At 39.0% G+C, this 22,410-nt stretch overlaps 1 protein-coding gene across 2 annotated transcripts in view; it reads right to left on the reverse strand.

Annotated features, from left to right (window-relative positions):
• TPRG1 (tumor protein p63 regulated 1) overlaps positions 1–22,410 on the reverse strand; it is a 139,218-nt gene that overhangs the window by 43,254 nt on the left and 73,554 nt on the right. For both annotated transcript variants that reach the window (XM_036350738.1, XM_036350739.1), the window contains one exon: positions 20,157–20,333. In XM_036350738.1, the coding sequence (XP_036206631.1) occupies positions 20,157–20,333 (177 nt within the window). The remainder of the gene's footprint in view (positions 1–20,156; positions 20,334–22,410) is intronic.

Below are 22,410 nucleotides of genomic sequence, written 5' to 3' on the forward strand. Positions count from 1 at the left end.
CACACCAGTGACCCAGTTCCAAGCTAATATATTAGTGATTCCAATGTAGAATGTGGGATTGAACTAGTAAAGCTGTAAAATACATTCTAGTTCATGGATCAATGCTATCTATGCTCCTCAATATGTTGTTGTTGTTTTTTAACTTTCCTATACATTCAATTGTTTTCCAACAACTGATCTCCTTAATTAATTAGCTGTTAGCACTTTAAGCCCATACACTTTCATTTATTTAGTCTTCTATGTTCTATATACTGGTTTACCCACTGCAAAGTCCTGATGAGTGACACATTTTGATTTTTGGAGGTTTCAATCACAAATAAAAAAAAAAAAGACATTTTTTAAAAAGCTCTTGCTTCTAATAGAATTGAGCTATGTTGTTTTCCCACTCTTACCTTCATTCTACTATTTGCATTCTTTTCTCCACCAAACCATCAGAGCACTCAAATCAATTCCTCTTATTGCTTTGTATTTACTGTTTTTTTGAAACAGTGTAGTTTTACATTTCCCCTGAGATCTCAGGGTAATAGCTCTGTGAATGTGTGTGCTTAAAGTGCCTCTGCATATCTAGATAATCATGTTTGGGGCAAATGCCTCATGTAGACTTACCTCTACCTTGCACTTAATGCCTTGAAAGCCTTAGGAGGGCGGGAAACTGTAGCGGAAGCTGCCTTGGTTGGGCAGAAAGCCACAAGGCTACATGTTTCACACAAACCTCCTGTTCCACGTTATTTCCTCTCTATCCTTCTGCTGCCAAACCACCACAGTTCAGCTAATTCCTCCTCGAGCAGCGTCTCACCCAGTGCTGCAATTATAGTGGAGACAGAAATGGAGTTGGAAATGAAGTAATGAGGAAGCACAGAGAGGAGGCCACCATGATTCATCTCAAAAGCATGTGGGGTCATTAAATCTATACATGTGGTCCACTAGTCCCTAATTTTAGCCACTAACTGAAAGAAAGAAGGAAGAAATGAAAATTAGGTGTTTTGAGAAAACCTTGTATCTGTTGGTCCCTTTCTGAGAAAGCAGCTTGCTGAAAAGTGCCAACCTATCATCATAAATAATCCCATGTTATTATTTAGAACATCCATAAGCCAAGACCAGAAAGAGTACAATGTTCTCTACTTAGCATAATTCAACTATACAATGGTATAAAGACAATACTCATTCAGTAGAAACCATACTTCAAATTTTGAATTTTGACCTTTTCCTGGGCTAGTGATATGAGGCGTGATAGCAGCAGGGAGCTGTGGAGATTAGCAGCTCCTGGTCAGCCTTGCAGTCATGAGGGTAAACAACCACACTCTGCAGTTTACTGTGCTGCCAGCATTTTTGTGTTTTTGTTTTTGTTTTTTTTTTTATTCTTATGTGTTTTTGTATCCCATCTCATCTACAAAATGTCCATCTGACTATGTCTCCTGCCCCTGGTGAGAAGAGGAAGGTGATTATTCTCTTGAGATAAAACTCAAGAAAATTGTCCAACTGAAGGCCGATGTATGTGTTCTGAGCACACTTAAGGTCAGCTAGGCTAAGCTGTGATGCTCAGTAGATTAGGTGTATTAAATGTGCTTTTGACTGATGATATTTTTCAACTTGAGATGGTTTTATCAGGACATAACCCCACCATAATTCCAGGAGCATCTATATAGGAGCTGACAACTGGTTTGCACAGTTTGTAGTTAACACACATGGTCTTTTTTGCCTTAGATGTCAATACTTTATTTAATATGAGTTTGAGGCAATATTTCAGCACTTGTGCTATGGCCTGAAATTTTCCAAAAGATAAAAGGTAGAAATAATTACATCAAGAAATGTTGCTCCTGGCCTGGTTTTATGGAAATTTGGCTTTCTAGTAGTGACCCAACACTGAATTCCACACATTTCCCCTGAAACTATTTTCTCCTGATGGCTGTATCCCTCCTAATAGCAGCACCATTCTCCTTGCCTCCCAGACTTCCAATTATAGCCATTTTTAACGCCTTTTCTCATGCTTTTCCCTCTTTGCAATTCCCACCCCAGTCTCCAGTTACAGCATCAAATCAACATCTGCTGCTACTGCCTCTTCTGTAGAAATAACTATCTCTTTATCCTCATAGACATCTGAGTAGTTCAGGTTCTCACTGTCTTCCCTGTTCTACTGCAGCAGCTTCCTAACTGGTCTCCCTTCCTCCCTCAATGTCCTGCTCCCCTCCTTCTGCAGGAATCTCTCCTCCCAGGGTTCCTTGTATTAGCAATCACACAGACTATTTCCAGGGTCTTATTGGAGCAGCATCTCTCATTTCTTCCACCTCAAAAGTCCTTAGTCAATTCTTAAGGCTCAATTCCTTTAAAGAACTTTCCATGATTCCCGTAGCTTTTGGGACAAGATGAAGCTTTCAGGACACATAACTATATTAAAATAATTAAATTTGACTCTTTGTCCCACACAAGACTTTAAAGTATGAGGTTTTCTATGTTTTTCTTTGAATTCTCAATAGTTTACATAAAACCTGATCTAGGGAAATAATATCAAATGGATTCACTTCCCCATTTAAAATTCAACTGTAGCTTCCATGCTACTAAGAATGTACAAACATTTCTCCATCCTTCATCTGGCCCCATTACTAGCCTTATCATTCAATATGCATTCATTACACTCAAGCAAAACTGTACCCACTCACTATCCTCTGCATTTCCCCGGTATTTCTTGACCACGTGCCTCTATTCTTGCTACACCTTCTACCTAAACCAGGTTTTTTTTCCCTGTCCCTCTCTTTACATCCATACATGTTCAAGATAGGAAGGTATATGTGCTTATCATCACACTTCAAACTTCAGAAAAGTTAATTCAAACATTTTAAAACTTTTTTAACCTTTTTAAATGTTTTTAAAGATTTTTAAACATTTCTATATATTGCTACAACACTACTCCTCACCATATCCTGGTATCCTTTCTTTAAAAGTCATGTCATATACCACTTCCTTATATTTCCCAGATACAGCCACAGTTATATGAATTCTCTTTAGTGTCAACTCCTCTGCAATGACATAAGCTTACTGCACTTTAAAGCATAGCTGTTCGTATACTTGACTTATCTCTGCTAATGAAATATGCATTATTTATAGCACTAACTGTGTTGCTTAGTTCTATATCATAACACCTAGCATAGTGATGTACATGTATTCACACCCAATGCATGCTTATTCTATTTGAACAGATTGTTTGAACCTGACTTGAAATGTTACCTTTATGCGTACTGCTTGGTGTCAAAACCAAGTTTGTCAAGCAGAAGCTTGATTTGGAGGAGTTCAGTCAAAAAGAAAAAGGCCTCAGACCTCCTTAGAAGGGATACATTTTTTATTCCGTTCTTCTGAGAACAATCAAAAAGCATAAATGCAAGCAGTACCTTAACCTCAATAAATATTTGACAAGAGGGTTTGTGTATTATAATTATTGCAGTCAATAATGAACTTTTATTTTTATACATGTATCAAAATTCACTGAATTCCCAAGATATTCTCTTGGGAAAACTTAGTGGTTCTTATTTGTTTTATAAAAAGAATAGATCAAAAATTAAAGTAAAAATTGATAACTATTTGCATGCTTTTAAATATGGTAAAAATCAGTCAACTCTTTCTAAATTTTTTTAAACTGATGAGAAATACCTATTGCCAAGTTGAAGAACATGCCTCATTCCCTTTAGTCTAGAAAAAAAAAAAAAAAAAAAAAAAAAAAAAAAAAAACACCAGAAAGTGGAGATTCTTTTGCAAAAAAATTAAATCATTGCTTAAAGTTTACTGAAATTACATTTACATTAGGGAATTTATACTCTGATATTATGGTCTTAGAGAATTCCCAGTGCTACTCCCTGGCCCCATGCTTCAATTTCCACTCTTCTCATCACACATGAGAATCAGTGAGTTTACTATCCCTTTGAACACATGTTCTGATTTAAGTTCTACATAATATAAAATACTCCCAAGAAAGATTGACACTAACATTGAAATTTATCTAGACAGGCTGTATAAATAGCAATTAGATTTTTTCCTTTTCCAGAGAAATTATTTTATGTAATGGGACTTAGAAACTGGATTTCATATCCCATCATTAAGGGATTCCCCTCCAGTGATTGTGAGATGCCCCATTCCCTCAATATTTTCATTTCACTTTATTTGGGGGAAAAATAAATGATCAGAGTGTGACAGAAGTAGGTGGAATGATGCCCATCTCAGTTCTAACAGACTCCTGAGTCTGGTTCTTTCAGCCTTTTACTGAAAATCCTTAAAGGATCAGTGAAAAATATTGGAGTGCAAAAATTTTATAAATAAACGATGTGAAGAATCAAGGCAATTGGAGTACAAAATAACTTGTCATAAGGCCATTTTTTCAACACACATTTTTTTTTTACTGGCTTCCAGACAAACGCATTATTTCCACATAGGAGTGGGCAGACATTATCTTAGTCATCTTTTTTGTGCTGGTCAATGCAAAGATCCCAGGGGCAACTTTCAATTTGCCTGGGCATGCTCAACATTTCTGTGGGTTTTCTCTACGTGTGCTTTTAATTCAGTGATTGTTAAGAACATTGCAGGCAAAAGCTAAAGGTGACCACAATGCAGACACATAGTATGGAAGTGGGGGCTCAGTGAGACTTGACAAGGCTCAGGTGCAGGGAGAATTAAGTACTGATTTTCTTCTGTAGGCTGATCAGTGAGGAGCAGAGTAAAAGCGGGGGGGTGGGAAATATGGGGTCAGATTCATCAGATGAGTGTGTCACCTATTTATTTTAAAATGTGAAAGACTAATCACATAAGAGGATGCTACCTTCAGTCTCTGCTATGGGAAATGGACTGAATTGTTCATTAGGGACAATGGGAACAAAACTGGGATTAGAGCTCAAGGTACCTGAGTCTTGCTATGGCTTCCAGAATTACAGATGAAGGAGGACACGAATACTTGGATTTTCAAACATTGTAGGATATCCTTCCTACTCTCCTCCTCCCCTGGGCACCCCATGTCTACTTCCAGCAGAACTGGCCACATCATTCTGCAACTGACATTTCACTCTTCTGTGTCTCCAACCACACTGTAAGCCCTTAGAAAGATGTCATATGTCTTCTCTCCAGAGCTCAGCACAGGATTTGGCATATAAGAGGAACTAAATAGTTGTTGAATTATTAAACTGACTCTTGATTCTGTGTAGCAACAGAGAAAAATATTAGAACCAAGAATTGACCGCTTCAAGGGAACTTATTTTAACTCAATACAGGAAAAACCATTCTAACCACAAACTCCCTGAGTGGGAAAGGCAAGGCGAGAAGTATTGAATTCTCTTTTACTAGAAGCCTTTAAACAGAAGCTGGATAGTCACCATCAGGTGGTCTCCAATTAAAGATCTATGACTATTCCATTCCAGACCCCAGGCCTCATTTATCTGAGAGAAGAGTCTCTAGTGCCACCTTCCTGTAACCTGGGGTAATTTATAAAGATCTATCCTTGCCAGAGTTGGCTAATCAACATGCTGATCCTATTTAGTATTGAGCCCTTGCAGTATAAAAACAAAAGACACCCAACTTAGCAGGAGAGGTCTATGGTTAGGAATCCAGCTTCATCTTCCACTATTGAATTGACTTGACTTAGAAGAATAACAGTTTGCCCTACACTAGAAGCGTGATACAGACATAATAAACTGGGATCTCAATATATACTAAAAGAAAAAAACAATCAAAACCTTAAAACTAATCAGGAATTATAAATTATCTGAACTAAAATGCTCACATTTAAGCCTCAAAAGGAGGCATCTATAATCACCCAGCTGGTGCCAGGCAGAGTTGGCACAAAATTCCCCTGATTACAAGGCCAGAATTCTTTTCATTACTCAATGCTGTGAAGCCCACTATAATATAACACTTAATTATACAGGTTCAGGAATACAAGTCAAAGCAGATCCCAAATGTAATAATAGATGCTAAAACTACATATGGCAAAAGCATGCTATAATGTGGTTAACATATGACGTGAATAAATTATAAAGGGATTGATTGCACAGTATTTTCCCATTGAGGACTGAGTTGTACTTCTATATCATGTGACTAATCTGTGCTGTAAACTCTGTAACACATGATCTCATTAAAATTCAAACCAAATGAGAGACATCAGGGCATCAGGGTGTGTAAGAAAGGCAAATACACAAGCAGTACATTAGGCTTTTGAATATACTAGCTCTTTTAGACTGACCCATTGCCCATCAAAGTAGGTAGGTATTATTACATCCTTTTTAAAATGAGAATAGAGCCCTGGCCGGTTTTGCTCAGTGGATAGAGCGTCTACCTGCAGACTCAAGGGTCCCAGGTTCGATTCTGGTCAAGGGCATGTACCTTGGTTGTGGGCACATCCCCAGTGGGGAGTGTGCAGGAGGCAGCTGATCGATGTTTCTCTCTCATCGATGTTTCTAACTCTCTATCCCTCTCCCTTCCTCTCTGTAAAAATATCAATAAAAGTATATTTTTAAAAAATGAGAGTAGAGTTCAGAGACATCGAACTGCTGTCATCTACTACTAGTAAATGACAGTCAGGATTCAAATCCACATATATTTGGTTCCCAAGCCAAGGCCAAACTTCTTTCTCGGGGATCAGGACATCCCAGACATCCATGCCTCTGTAAATAAGTTTGACTTTATGTAAGTAACTCTTCCTCTTTGGGTCTTAGATAATTCCTAAGGTCCATTCTAGCTCCAGATGTTCTATTACACAACCTCAGATATTCAAGATTTGAAAAGAATTTCTTATCTATATTCTATCCAAAAAATAAATAGTGTAAAACATAAGCATGCACAATATCTGAGATGTCTAGATTACCCTTTTTGTATTTCCTACTAGGATCATTTAGCAAGGTTTGTCTGAACATTGGCAACCACGGAGGGCTTTCAGTGAAGAAGCAACAGATTCACAGTTTCATTATGTGCATGATGGGCCAGCTGAGGGAGGTATCTCCCGTGTGCAGGACTCTGTAAACAGCTGCAGCTTAAACAGGCATTATCCTAAGTGTAGGCAGGAATTAGCCAGTGCTGAAAGATGAGGGCCATCAAGTCAATGAGGACTATCACAACACTGTGCACTAAGGCCTAAGGGAACTGCCTGTGTAGAGAAAACAACCCATTTCTTTAAGGCTGAATGATATAGTGGGAATGTCTTAGCCAGGGTAATCCGGTAACCCAATTTTACACTATTTAACAAGAACTTTAAAATGACTTCACCTTCAAGCAAGCCTCAGTTTCTTCATTTGTAAAATTCAAAATTAATCAGCCTCCTGTATTTACTATGTAAGTGTGTGTGTGTGTGTGTGTGTGTGTGTGTGTGTGTGTGTGTGAATCTAATAAAAATAAGGAGTGTGCAAAGGTTTTGTAGAATCCAGGACACTAAGAACTAGGAGCTGGCATTCTTATTCTCTCTCTAGCCTAAATGTGCTTGACACTCACTCCCTTTGATTTATTCCCCTCAAAAGCAGAGATGAGGTTTTTGTCATTGGCTTTATTTTTACTTATTTAGCAGTTCTTTGGTAGAAAAGAATGGATTTGGTGTATAAGGATCTATGTTTCATCCCAGGTAAAGCACTGGCTGGCTTTATGCCCTGGAGTCTGTTTGTTGATCTTTCTCTTCGTCAGTGTCCTCATCTGTGAAATGGGGATAATAACACCTCACTCGTGGTGATATTGGAATTCACAGTAACATATTTAAAGAGTGTCTGTTTCATAAATTGGAATGGCTATCATAATTACTTACCACCCTTTTCAAATGACCAATGACAAACAGTGGGAAAAGAAAGATATCTCCCACTACCTGCCACTCCAAACCTAATCTCAGTTGTGTCACTAGTGGGGACTAGGACACATATTCAGTGCTGATTGAACATGAATACTACCCCTTTGACATCCTGGTTAGCCCCTGGGCCACCACTTTAACACTTCTGCCACCCAGCAACTACCCAGGGGAACTGCATGGATTTCAGATGAGTAGAATTGTAAAGGATAGTTGTTTAAAAATTCTAAGAAGCGCCCTGACCGGTTTGGCTCAGTGGATAGAGCGTCGGCCTGCGGACTGAAGGGTCCTGGGTTCAATTCTGGTCAAGGGCATGAACCTTGGTTGCGGGAACATCCCCAGTAGGAGGTGTGCAGGAGGCAGCTGATCGATGTTTCTCTCACATCGATGTTTCTAACTCTCTATCCCTCTCCCTTTCTCTCTGTAAAAAATCAATAAAATATATATTTAAAAAAATTCTAAGAAGCAATGAGGGAAACCTTTCTTGAAAGTCTCTTCCCCAACAATGACAATATACAAACATATGAAGGGTTAAATGCTTGAACTAGGTCCAGTTCAAAACTCCTGACACTGATATTCAGGCATATTTTCTTTCATATGGTATAATTTCTGTAAAAACCACTTATACCCTTCTTTTCTCCTCATGATATCATTTATTATTATTTTTAAGAGTACCCAGATAAAAATATCATATATTTCGAAGGACACCAGAAGATCATAAACTTTGTTTTCATTGCTCTACAAATGTTAAAAAATATATACACAGAGAAGAAAGAAGATAGTCAATAACCAATTTGTAGGGAGTTCACTTATGGAAAATCAAAACCCTAATTCCACATCTGCTATCTGCATAACCAATGCTCCGTTGCCTAGATGCTCCTAAAGAGCAGGCTCCCAGTTCTCTGATGACATAAGGAGAAGAAAACATAAACATGCTAGAACATAAACATTTAGGTCAATGCACAGCCTCCTTACTTATTTACCCATCTTTAAGTTCTACTCTCAGCCTTGTCATTGGATGTCTTGAACAGAGTCCCCCAAGAGCACATTTCATTTTTTCATATTTATTTATTTGTTTATTTATTTATTTATTTATTTATTTATTTATTTATTTATTTTGGTGCCTTTGATCAGAATCGAACCTGGGACCCTTCAGTCCGCAGGCCGACGCTCTATCCACTGAGCCAAACCAGTCAGGGCAAGACCACATTTTATATCTACGAAACCAGGGAGATTGGATCAGACACTAAGATCCCTTCCAGCTTCTGTTTCTTATCATATACTGTCATTTGTTAAAGTATAATAACAACACCTTGGAAGAATTTAAACACATCATAACTAAGAGGGCTTTTTCCTGCAAGAAATTAGCAGAAACAAATCCTGAACTTTGACTCTCTGACAAGTGTCCCCCGGTCGCCACGCCATTCCTCCAGATAGCTTCTCACTGAAACATGTCCTACACAGCCCCTGGGCCCAACCCAATCTGTTGAACAGGCCTTTTATCACTTAAATTTAAGCTGCTGCACATGGGTAAGGTCTCCCCTTTCTGAGGCAACCTATGTCAGTGGATAATAATACAACCCTAAGTAAAAGGGGTCCAAAGAGTTAAAAACATAACCGAAATAATGTATAGCTGGTGATTAAGAGATGATTCAGAAAACCATGGGGATAGTCACAGCATAGGACTTCAATGCCACATATTGTTATGGAAAATTATTAGAATGGATGTTAATAAGAGGATCAAAAACACTGAATTTTGACCCCGAAAGTTAGGTTAGTCTTTTTACTTGTCTTATGCCCAGTCTTTCTTTGTGTTTGTTTGTTTGCTGTCTTTTTTGCTGTATTTTTGTGTTTTGTCCTCTATTCTTTTCTTGAGTCTGGCGCCTTAGACCACTCGACCATCCTGACACACTTCTATTCTTTTCTTAATAAACAAACAAACTGAGGATGTTGGGTTATTTCTAAAGACAGAGGACTCAAAAAAATAATTATGAGATTTAATTGCTAAATCCTAATAATCTTATTTAGTGAAGATACAGAAAGAAAATATATAAGAGGGTTCTCCCCATAGAGAGAACAGAAAAGTTAAGTTGATTGGGCCCCAAAAGCCAACATTTAAATATTAATTACAATAGAAGGGCAAAGTTAAGATGCCCTTTGTCTAAAATATCCAAATTCCCTAGCATCCCAGACTCTGTGCTTTAGATTCCAGAAAGGATTAGTTCTTTTTCAGAGAACCAATTTCTCTCTTTAAAGCCAAATCCCTGACTTGGATTCCATTTGTGCTTCAGAATCCTGTCATAATGACACTAAAGACCAGGGCACTTCCTTAAAGAAATGCAGTGGATCTAACACTGATAGGTTTTCTTGTTATTCAGAGCAACAGATTTTTGTAGAACCTCAAACTGGATGCCCTCACAGTAAGTACATAGTGAGCGCAGTGTCAGTTTGGGGGTAATTCTCAAGCATTTCCCAGCTAGGATGGGATCCTGCCCTCTGCAGGAATTCTTAGGCAATAACTTCCTAAGGAGGTATTTCTCATTTAAATATAACCTCCTGGCAACCAAATATTTATCTAGAAGAAATTGGGAGTGGCCTTGTCCAATCAGGCACCTGGGTTCAGTCCATTACTCAAAAATAACAGGATTGAGGCATTTGGGGAACGCCTCCTCCCAGAGATTTGCCAAGAAATAGCTCAGTAATTCCCCGCCATCGACCCATCCTTGTCAACACGCCTCCCTGGGCATTATGAATGAGTGGACAGCACCACACCCAAGATCAAATACAGGGCATTCTTGGCACAGATCCCCAAAGGCAAAGTCAAGAGCATGCATGACAAAATCCTTGCCTGCTGCCCAGTTCATCAGAGTCTGTGATGTAACTTGATCCTTGCTAAAGATGGTAGGGCCATAAACCCCAAGGCAGTTCTGTTCTCAGACTTTATCTCCATCCAAGCAAATCTGAAATGACTTTGCACTATTGGAGTTTGGGGGCATTAGTCAGTATTGCACACAAGAGGGTGATACTCAGAATCTCATATATGACCTCTCCTTTCCACACTCAGGTCAAGCATCCAATACCTCTCTCTAGCACTGACTCAAAGGTCTGATCAAACTACTCTGCTCCAATCCATCTCACACACCACTACCTGCTTTAATCATTTACTCACCATTTATTGAGTACACAGCAGTGTGCCTGTCACATGTAAGTGTTGTGCTACCGGCTGTAGGGACACAAAGATGCACAAGGCCTCAATGCTTTGAAACCTTTATGAATCTCATTAGCCAATAAAAATATATAAAACTTCCATATCTTGCCATTTAACACTGCCTGTGAATAGGTTACCCTCTCTCTCTTCTCTTTCCCTCCATTCTCCCTATTCCCCAGTCAATCAGGAGACTCCTCATAATTTCTGAAAATAACTTTTCATACTTTTGTATTAACACCTATTTTGAAAATACTCTTCCCCGAACCTATGAGTCATCTTCCCATTTTCTACCAAAGTTTATCAGTCTGTTGTCTCTTTAGCAACAATTCCCACCCTTAAAAAAATAATTGGCTCATCTGTGCTCCCCTAATATGTTGTTTATATACTTCCTTTAAGGTTTGTCATGCTATGTGTTATATGATCTCAGGCTATTTGAGGGCAAGACCAATATATAATTCACCTCTCTTTCCCTACAGAGGTTATGAGACCATTGTCCTCCATTTGTTGAATCAGCTCATTAAAACTATTAGAATTAAAACTTGTTTGCAGAATCTGGACACAGCAATATCAAATTCACCCCAAAAAGAAAAAAAAATGCAACAAAAACACACGATGACTGGAACTGCATAAAATAGTTAAAACAACTTTTTAATTTAAAAAGTCAATAAATATTAATTACCTACTGTTCTTAATTATACATTAGGTTTTACATTAGAACTAGCTTCCTCGGCCTGCCGGCCCATCATCAAATGGCACAAAATATAACCCTAGGTGTTTCAGGTGGCTATGTATTGGGTTTAAGGTCACTTCTCTATGCATACCTGTAGAGTCATTCCTTTTGACTCTACACGCTTTGTGCTTGGTCTGAATTGATGGATACCATCTTGTTCCTGGAAGCATTTTACCATGTGCATTCTCTGCTCACAGAAACAGATCCTCTATCTCCAATTAATTAGGGCTTAGGCTCTCCCAAACCAATTCATCCAGTTCCTATTCCCATCAGAAAACAGGCTCTAGCTCTCTGTTAGTTTGTCTCTGAGTAACAGGCCTTGAGTTAAGTGAATGATTAACACTCCTTCCCTGTTAAACTTACAGCACAAAGTCCTATGCAGTGCAATAATGTTTAATTTGGGGAGACAGATACTGTGCCATATCATCTTATTTACTGAGAGAACATTTGGGGAAGGAAGGATGAGAAACTAGGAAGTTACTCTTTAAGAAAGACAACACACTGGACTCTTAATAACCTCTCACCTCACTTCCACCTAATGAAAATATTTTCCTTGTGTGTTTAAAACTATACTTTATTTAGTGAGGTAAACACTCTGTTGGCTGGATAATAAAGTAATCAGGCATACCTAAATGAAGAATAATTTAACTCACTTCATAACTAACTGGATGTTTTTAACAGGGAAATGAGGAATGAGATAATATAAAAATAAGAAATACATGGCTAAGTCAAGAGAGTTTGGAATAAGAGAAGAGCAAGGCGGTGGAGGAAAGGAGAAGAATATGTCAGTTGAAGTTGGAAAAATGTGGATCAAACACTAACTGGCCTATTTTCTCTTCTCCTGGTCCATCTTCCTATTAGTCTGCAAAATAAATGCACCACAGTTATAGGTCTGCTGCCAATGTTAAACATTTCCAAAACATTGCTTATAGTGCCCGTTGACTGCTGATAATGAGTTCTATGGTTCTTATTTCATGGGAGCAAAACTGGAAAGAACATTATAAAATTATCATGAATCATTGGCCTAGAGACCTTAAAGATCACATATTTTAACCCCTTTCATGTTTCATGGGATCAATTGAGGCTCTGAGAGGGAAAACAACTTTCAAGGATGCACAAAAAACAGAAGCCAGGATAAAGAGTAGAATTCAGATTTTCCCATTCCTAGCTCAAAATAGAGTCTTCATGTTGCATTTTTAAGGAGTCATATTCACTTAACCAGGATTACCAAGGGCCAATGCTCTTCTTTATTAGAGTGAATGAACTAAAAAAAGAGTTTTCCAATCCCACCCTGCCTCTCCATGCCCACACCCATTCCAAGCACCTCCCAGCACTCTGCTGCCTCCACTTCTTAACCTAAAATATTTCTCAAGAACTCAGGTGAACTTTGCCGGTCTCTTAGTTTGGAGTAAAATGCTATAGCGTCAAGATGTACATATGATTTTAATCCCCTAGAGCTATTTCCATCATCACTGATAAAGCCTTGTGTTTATATAATACCTTTCCCCAATAAGCCAAGGGTGATTTATGAACATTATCTCATTACACAATAAGTAATTACCCTAAGAGATAAGTGGGCAATTTTATTTGCTTTATACACTGAATCAGACTCATTCCCCAGCAATTCCAGAGACAGTCTTTAGTTTAGAGTAAAAGCTTTCAAACTAATTTTAACTATGAACCCCTTCATTCTCTAATGAATGCCAGTGCAGTGACAGATAACTCTAACTTCTCCAAAATACCATAACTCATCTACATTTAAATACAGAATTAATCTCGTCAGTGGCTCAGACTGTGTTAGCTTGTTTATAGTTCCTCAGAGGTACCAGGTTCCCTCCTTCCTTTGTGCATATCCCTCCTCTACCCAAGATATTCTCTCCATAACCTCCTTCACTTTGTCAGCTCTCACTCATCCTTCCAATTCCAGCTCCAGAATCCCTCCCTCATAGAAAACTGCCTTGATCTTCACCCTCGAATTTGGGTCTAAATCCCGTAATAAATATTCTGATATCTCGCATGTGGTAGGCTACCTCTCAGATGACCTCCAATAATGTCTACTTTCTGAATGTCATGCCCTTTGGTGATAGCCTCCCTTAGTATGAGGTGCATCTAGTGAACAGAAGTGGCAGAGGTGATGAGCTTTCACTTCCACAATTAGGTTAACTGAAGATTGTGGCTTCTACCTTTCTCAACTTTTCTTGCTATTTCTTGATTTCTCCTTTGCTCCCTCTTAGAGAAGCCAGTAGCCATGCTGTCAGTAGCCTTAGGGAAGGGATATGTTTGGCCAAACTCCAGTGAGGACCTGAGCCTGCCCGCAACTACACCAGTGAGCTTAAAAGTGATCCTCCCTTGGTTGAGTTTTGAGATGCCACAGCCTCAGTGACACCTTCATTGAAGTTTTGGAGAGATCCCGAACCAAAGAATGCAGTTCAGTCATACCCATCCATATTCCTGACTCTGAAACAGAAACAATAAATGTTATTTTACAGTACTACGTTTTGAGGTAACTTGTTACGTGGCAATAGATAATTCACACACTTCCTATATCTCTTCTTCAAAACACCATCATTGTTGTAATTTTATTTTATTTTTATTTTTTTAAATATATTTTATTGATTTTTTACAGAGAGGAAGGGAGAGGGATAGAGAGTTAGAAACATTGATGAGAGAGAAACATCAATCAGCTGCCTCCTGCACACCCCCCAATGGGGATGTGTGCGCAACCAAGGTACATGCCCTTGACCGGAATCGAACCTGGGACCCTTGAGTCTGCAGGCTGACGCTCTATCCACTGAGCCAAACCAGTTAGGGCTGTTGTAATTTTATACATATTAGTATGATTATTTGATTGTTTTCTTTGCCCTCCTGACGGTGAGCTCCATGATAGAATAAACTCTCTTTAACACAACTCTCTTTAGCACAATTGTATCACAATACTCAGCACAGCAACTGGTGATTCAAATGCTTAATAAATGTTGGTTGTATGAGTAGTTTCTCCCAACCATCATCTTTTCCCATAGCCTATCAGGCACACTACACAATAAAACAAAGTTCACCTTCCACTTGGAGGCTCCCTATCCATCCCTCCCCCTCCCATACTAGAAAACCCAATACAGTCATCACATGCCAGAAATTCTACTTCAGCCAAGTCTTCTCGCACCCACCATGCCCTCCTTTACTCACCCATTGGCCCTATTCAGGTTGTTATGATTTCCCAACTTTACTATTAGAAAATCTCTTCCCTGGTCAGCTCTTTCCCACAGTTTCTATTTTCTCCAACACATTTCTAATAGTGTTACTACCCTTATCTTCCTGAAGCAAAATGCTAATTCTTTTAGGCAACTCCCCCAAAACTTTCAACATCTCATGCCCTAGTATAACTAAACCCCCAAATCCTCATATTATTATTCTTCAAAACCATTCAGAAACATCCACCATACTTTCCCAGCAACTAGGACCCAGCCCCTTGGAGGCCTGGCATGATCATACTGCCTGGGCATTTGTCTACTTTTATATGGACCTCACTGCTCCTTCCAATTTCTCTTTCCAAATTCTGCTCATTCTATAAAAACCTGCTCCTATCACCCCTTCTCCATTATATCTTCCAACACCTCCCAGTAGAAATTATTTCTCCTTCTCATGTGCCCATGACACTGTTGACTTTCCACCAAAGCACTAACCAAATCCTGGTCAAAGCATGAGTGTGTGTGTGTGTGTGTGTGTGTGTGTGTGTGTGTGTGTGTGTGATTCCTTAAGCTTGTGAACATCTCAGGGATAGAATCCATGTTTCCTGACCTTGTCATGTACAAGACCAGCCACCTGGCCAAGCTCAGAAAAGACTTGTGAATTAATCAGATCACTACTTGGAAAGAACGTACCTGTAGGGAGCCACTTTTCATTTTCAGAATGGTGCCGGGAGGGCGGATTATTAAATCAGTGGCTTTTCTTTTTTAAGCAAAGACCACAAACCACTTTTGAAGCCAAGAAAAAGATGTGATTGGAGGCAAATAAATCAGTACCTTTAATCCTCCACTGAGTTTGGAAAAACAACAAAATGCCCGCTTCCACCAGATCATTTCTTTTTAATTAAAAGTTAGCCGGATTCTTTTAAAGGGCTTAATTTTCTGGTCAAGTCAACAAAAAGGAACCAATGCCATCCACCTCCTCCCCTGTCTTCCCATCCCCATTCCTGGAGTTAGGCAACCCTTGGGGGCGGCATACATTTCAACTGTTTGCTCTGCGCTCATAATTAGATTGTCTAGACAGGAGATGTTGCTGGAGTGATAGAAAATATTTTACAAGGTGTTCTGCAGAAGCACTCTTATAACAGTGATTAGAACACACTGACAGACGCGAAGCCAGCAGAATCAGCCTGGGCCACGAGCCGATTTCACCCAGAGCAAAGCAGAGGCCCTTTGAAGCTCTTGTCTGAGGATCAGAGGCCAAATTAGAACTCTTGGGGGCACAGAGCAGCTTCCTGGCCTTTGGATCCCAGGGAGCAAGGCTGAGACTATGGAGTAATGTCTGGAATGCCCTCCTTCCCACCTTCAGGTGTCAACAGGGGGAGGCTCCTAGCTGCTGTTTTCGCCAGCATCTCTACAGAGAGGCTGGTGGTGACCACCACAAGCAGTTTCTGAGGCCTCACTTTTGCAGCATTGCCTGTCCATTAAATTTGCAGAATGCAAATTTTAAAATGGAAAGATAAGTGTGTGACATCTCACAGGAAGACATTTCTTGGCCTAATCTTCGCTCTCAGCTTTTGTTAGCAAATCAGTGTGCAAATAGCAATATTTTCCAGCAGAAAACCTCTTTAGAGACATTTTTTTTTCCATAGGAGTAATTGATTAGGTAAATCATTTAGCCCTCTAAGATGAATGACTTTTGGAAAATTGCTATACCAATAGAGGAGTACCACAAAAGCACAGAGTTTGAAGTCCAATAAAACCCTTAGAAATTTTTAAAATAAGGAAGCTGAGAGATTCAGCAAGGAGAGGAGAATTATATTAAGAAAGTGGATGAGGATCTAGGTCCCTGGTGCTTACATCAGTAAACCAGTGTCTTTCTAACAAACCTATGATAAAACCTTGCCTCCTCTAAATACTTACTACATACCAGACACTTTTCTAAGCATTTTATATGTATTATCTCATTTAATCCTCAACACAGACTGAGACAGATACCGTTACCCTCTCCAGTTTACAGAGGGGACTGAAGCCAGGACTGTGGTCTGATTGTTCTAGGTCACTAGAAGCAAATCTAGGACTGGCTCCCAGGAGGCCTTCAGACCTGCTCTCTAAACATAAGACTACCTCCTCATCACAGAGTTCAGATGGGAACAGAGCTAAAGAGAGGGGGGCCCATTTACTCTGAAAAATTACAATGCATTTGAGGATTTGGGAATTAGGTGCATGACAAAGGGAGGATCTGAAATCAGATAATCTCCTGTTTCAGACCCCACCACCATCTATTTACATGATTACTGACAAGTCACCAGATGACTCAGAGTCATAGCTTTCTCATCATTATCTAGTGTGGGCATATTAAAAAAATAGGGGGCAAGGGTGATTTGACAAGTAAATAGGAATTTTTAGAACTCTAAGTGAAAACTTACTTTATTTTCTCAATTTGCAATTTATAAAACACTTTCACATCCATCGTTTAAATCTACAATGAACTGTATGATAGATCTGGCAGAGATGTTCTATTATTGACATTTTATAGATTGAATATTGAGAGCTCAAGTAAAGTGACTTGTCCAAATTTAAACAGCAAGATATTGATGTGGTTACAATTAGTTATAGCTCTACCCTTATGCTTAATTCTCATAGAAGCCTCATTTTCTTCTCTCTGTCCCACAGTTTGGATTATGAAATTAATTTTTAATTAAAATCTGGGAATGAGTATAATTATAATAGAAATAAGATTTATGGTTTGCATCTCAGATAAGGAAAGATAACAAAAGATAGATACCAGCAACTAGTTACACTGGTGGATAAAACAGGCCTTTTACCATTTCCCGGTTTTGTCTCTAGGGAATGTTCTAATTCTAGGAGAATCTGCCTTCATCGCACAAATAAATAATCCACAGCCTTTAGTTGTCTCTTGCCATTGTCTCTCTCTCTCTTTACACTGAGCCAAAGGCAAACAGTGAATAAAACAAAACAACTCTGTTTTGTAAGCACCAGTATGTGGGATAAGCTGGCACATGTTCTACTAAGTTCCAATAGTCTTCTTCGTGGCTTCTTAAGAGAAGCACAAGCTACATTATCAGAAGTTATCTTCACCCAGAGAGACAGAGAAGAGGAAAGAGGGTGACAAAACAGGTGGGATCATAGAGCAAAAGAGGGAAGGGAAATGAAGAGAGAGGAAGGGAAGATAAGGGAAAGGGAGAGACAGAGATAACATATTATTTATTCAAAAGAAAGAATACTGAACAAAGAATTGGAAAAACTGCTTTTAAAACCCAGCTTTAATACTAATTAGCTGATGGTTCTGAATCCCTGAACCCCTTTTGGCCTCACTTGTCTCATCTCTAACATGTAGTCAATCAGCCCTACTAATTCTTGCATGTTGAAGATCAATGGTACAGGGGAGGTAAAAAGCTCTTGGCAAACACTGCCAGTATTACCATCCACAGCTAGCGGGTGCTAATGCTAAATCATTGCATTTTCTCATAACAAGTGGATTTGCTCAGACTGTGTCCAGGCTTTCCTCTGAAGTCAGTTTACGATTATTTAGCAGCTGATTTTTCCCTTGCCTCTTCCTCCTTTTTCTGACCTTTGACCTTATAATAGTGACTTAATATGCAACCAGGAAGGGCCAACTGACTTGGAAATAAAGATAATAATCAAATTAATCTACTTAGTTTCTTGTTAACAAAAGCTTTTATCTGGGAGAAGATCAGAACTTGTTAACACCTGATATCTTTGAGGCATATTACAAAGTGCTTTCAAGCTATCTCATTAGAGCCTTACAATAAGACTGTTAATGAAGCAGAATGACAACTAATATGAATGACTCTTTGATAGATGAGGAAGAGAAGTTAACTGTTGTAAAATTGTGACTGAAATCCAGGACTCTAATCCTAGTGCAAAACGCTACTATGAAAGTTTGCTAAAAAACTGAGCAGAACATAAAAAAAACACCCCTTCACCACACTATGTTCCTACCTCCAGGGGCTCAGAGACAGCCTTTAACATTTAACAGTATGCCAGCTGCTGGCACAGGCTTTCTCATTCTAACCCCAGAATGCAGATCTGGATAAAGCCGCACAAGTTAATTAGGAGGGATGGAATTACATCAACTCTCTGTGGTAATAATTGGGTGCCTCATGGGAAATAAAATAAAATATACCATAAAAATGAAATTTGTCTGGCAAAACTAATGCAGAAAGGGAAGTGAAGGATTTGAGAATGTGGGAATAGTGTGAAGAGTCACATTTCTTACTTTTTAGAGTGGAAGCTTAATATACACTATTAAGAAAAACATCAGAGGAAGTATATTATTTAAATAAGTAACCATTGAAGTAACTATAATGATAATTATAAACAACTTTAAAAAATGAGTGATGTAGGAGTTTTCATCTTTTTTTCAAGAAGATGAAAGAAGTGGGCTCTCATCAGTGTAAATCGGTTTATATTAGGGAGTCAGTAGATAACATTCAAGAAAGATAGGAATAAGAATTCTATGTTACGACTTCCAGTCAAGATGGCTGCATAGTTTAGACACAAAACTTGCATCTTCCCACAACCATATCAAAATTACAACTAAACTAAAGAATAATCATCATTCAGAAATGCCTGAAATCTGGCTGAATGGAAGTCCTACAACTAGAGATTTAAAGAAGAAGCCATATGGAGACTGGTAGGAGGGGAAAGATAGGAACAGACTGGTCCCACGCTGATGTGTTGTGGATAAAAATCAAAAGGGATACCTCTGGCTGCAGAGGTTCCTCCTGAGGAGCAAGGGGTCCCAGCCCCACACTTGGCCCCTAAACCTAGGGTTTCAGTGCTGGAAAGAGAAGTTCCAATAGCTTCCAGCTGTAAAAACCAGTAGCAATTGAGGCTGAGTAAGATGAAGGGTTACTAGAGTCCCAGGCAGTTCCTCTTAGAGGACACATGCTGATTCTCTGCCAAACAAATTGGTTGAGAAGCTCTCCTACCATGCTCCCACAGCTCTTTCCACCTCATATTTAACTATTTACTTGTCAGTTTTTCAAAATTAAGTAAAAATTTACTAAAAAATTTATTCCTGACTGACATAGATTAGGAATTCAATGATTGTTTGATGAATTCAACTGAGAGTTTCACTGTTCTCCCCTGGATTCTTCCAACTTACAGAGCTGAATTGAACTTATAATTGTTTTCCCTAAATGTCCCACCACCACTGCACCACTTTCCCAAGTTTTAAGACATCATACTCACTTGTCCAGGGACATCCCAGGAAAGGCAAACTTGCCTAAGCAGATGCGATAGACAGCATTCAGGGGAATTCGCTGCAACTGCACACAGCTGAGCATGATGAAGTCATACTTGCAGATCAAGAGAGTCTTATCTGTGATCACCAAAATCCTCTCCTTCTCATTGTTCCAGTGATCTATCCTGTAAGAGTCATCACAGAGAGTATATAGTTGATTGCATAAGCTTTCCAAGTTAAATATACTGGCATTAACTGAAACATCTTTAGTAACACAGAAGATAGTAAAGTTTGATCATTCAGTAAAAAGAGGAATAACATCTCCTCTCTCCCTCAGTCTGGCTCCATGACCAAGGTCAGAAGAAAGGTGGAAGAGCTCAGGGAAATTTTTTATGGCCACCGGACTTAGAGATGGTTATCAATGATGGGATCCATTAGGGGAATAATAAGTTTGTATCATGTTGGCAGTCAACTGATTCATGCTCCTCTTTATCTTTCCAGTTCTGTAGGAAACCTTCATGAAAGCACATCTTCCTTCAAGGACACCAAACATATCCCCTTGTTCTAACACAATCTGCACTACAAATATTACTCACTAGGCACTAGTTTATGCTAATCTCCAAAGATCATATTGCTGACTGGAAATAAAATGGGAACTTGAACATAGGTCCACTGATCCCCATCACTATTTTAAGGTCATCCATCCTATCATATCTTATAGTAGAAACAGAGTAAAATGAGTGAAGTGGGATACTTATGAACCAAGGACAAACTAGACACTAGATAACTATTTATTGAGTTGATTTGCTTCAGACTTTGCTTTCAGGGCATGCATGGAAAATTCTGAGTGTTAAAAATCTGTCAAAAAGAGAACAAGAAGTAATCAAAGCAATGGCATCTGGTTAAAAGAAAATGACATGGTCAAAAATTTCTCTCACCCACAGCCCCTTTGCTGTATGTTAACTATAGCCTTTAGTACATAGCACTTCATGACTTTTATTAGAATTGTTTTAACACATGTTTTGTCTTCCTTAAGATACTAAAAAAAGTGATTTGTAATTGATTTACATCTAAATCCCCCGTACACAGAATCAATCTAATAAAAGATAGTATGAGCACCCCACTCCCATCCACAGTAACCACAGTGCTATTCATAAAACACAGAAGGAAAAAAAATCACTCCCTGTTCACCTTATTAAATAATCTCTTTTCTATCCTAGGATCAAATCCAAGTTATCTAATTGGACTGCAGATCCCTGAATGGTCTGGCCCCTGCCCAGCATCATCTCACAGCAGGATGAGAAAACTCTTTGTCCAAGTCATGGTTCACATGCCTCATCCAAAGATGATTTCACAAACTCCTATATAAACTTGGCCCCCTATTACACTCTCTTGAAGCATCCTGATCTTTTTTTCTTTATGGTACATACTACCATTTATAAGAAGGAATTCTATGTAAAAGTTTTAGTAACAGGTACCACATGGACACTGACAAATCAGAATGGACACCATAGTACAGACAGTAGAGCAATGGCCGTGAGAAGGTCTGAGTATCACGTGTGTGTGTGTGTGTGTGTGTGTGTGTGTGTGTGTACTTTTCATGAGGGCAAATGGAGACATGACTAGTATTAATCTCATTAGTTTGGGGAGATAATTAAGGGACCTGATTCTCAATCGGTGTCCTAAAAGTTAACTGTTATTATCACTGGCACGGAACTAAGTCACTAAATAATTTTGGGTAACTGAAATATATGCCATTCCTCGGTATATTTTAAGGAAAGATGAGCAGGAAAAATTGAGGAATTAAGTCAATGGGGGGGGAGTAATAGGAGGAGATATGAAAGAGAGAAAAAAGGATAAGGATAAAGAAAAAGAAAAAGAAAAAGAAAAAGAAAAAGAAAAAGAAAAAGAAAAAGAAAAAGAAAAAGAAGAAGCAAAGAGCCAAGATGGTGGCCAACGGGATGGCAGGCTGCAAGATAGTGTGTGAGTGAGAGAGAGAAAGGAGAGTGCGTGGATGTGAGGGGAATGTCTGTATTTGGGAGTGAGAGAGACCTATATTCCACAGAACTGTTGGGGACTGGGGGACCAGGCTCCCCTGGCTGGGCAGCCTCTACTACTGAAATCATTCCCAGAGAGGCTAGCTCTGCCTCAGAGACCACGCCATCTTGAAGGGGAGAGTGGCTGTGATTGGAAGCCCAGCCTTACATTCAACTGAGGAGACTTTGGATACCTCCTAGGATCCTGCAACCATAATGCCAAGGG

The sequence above is a fragment of the Myotis myotis genome, unplaced genomic scaffold (genome assembly GCF_014108235.1).
Source record: "Myotis myotis isolate mMyoMyo1 unplaced genomic scaffold, mMyoMyo1.p scaffold_m19_p_2, whole genome shotgun sequence".
Taxonomy (NCBI): domain Eukaryota; kingdom Metazoa; phylum Chordata; class Mammalia; order Chiroptera; family Vespertilionidae; genus Myotis; species Myotis myotis.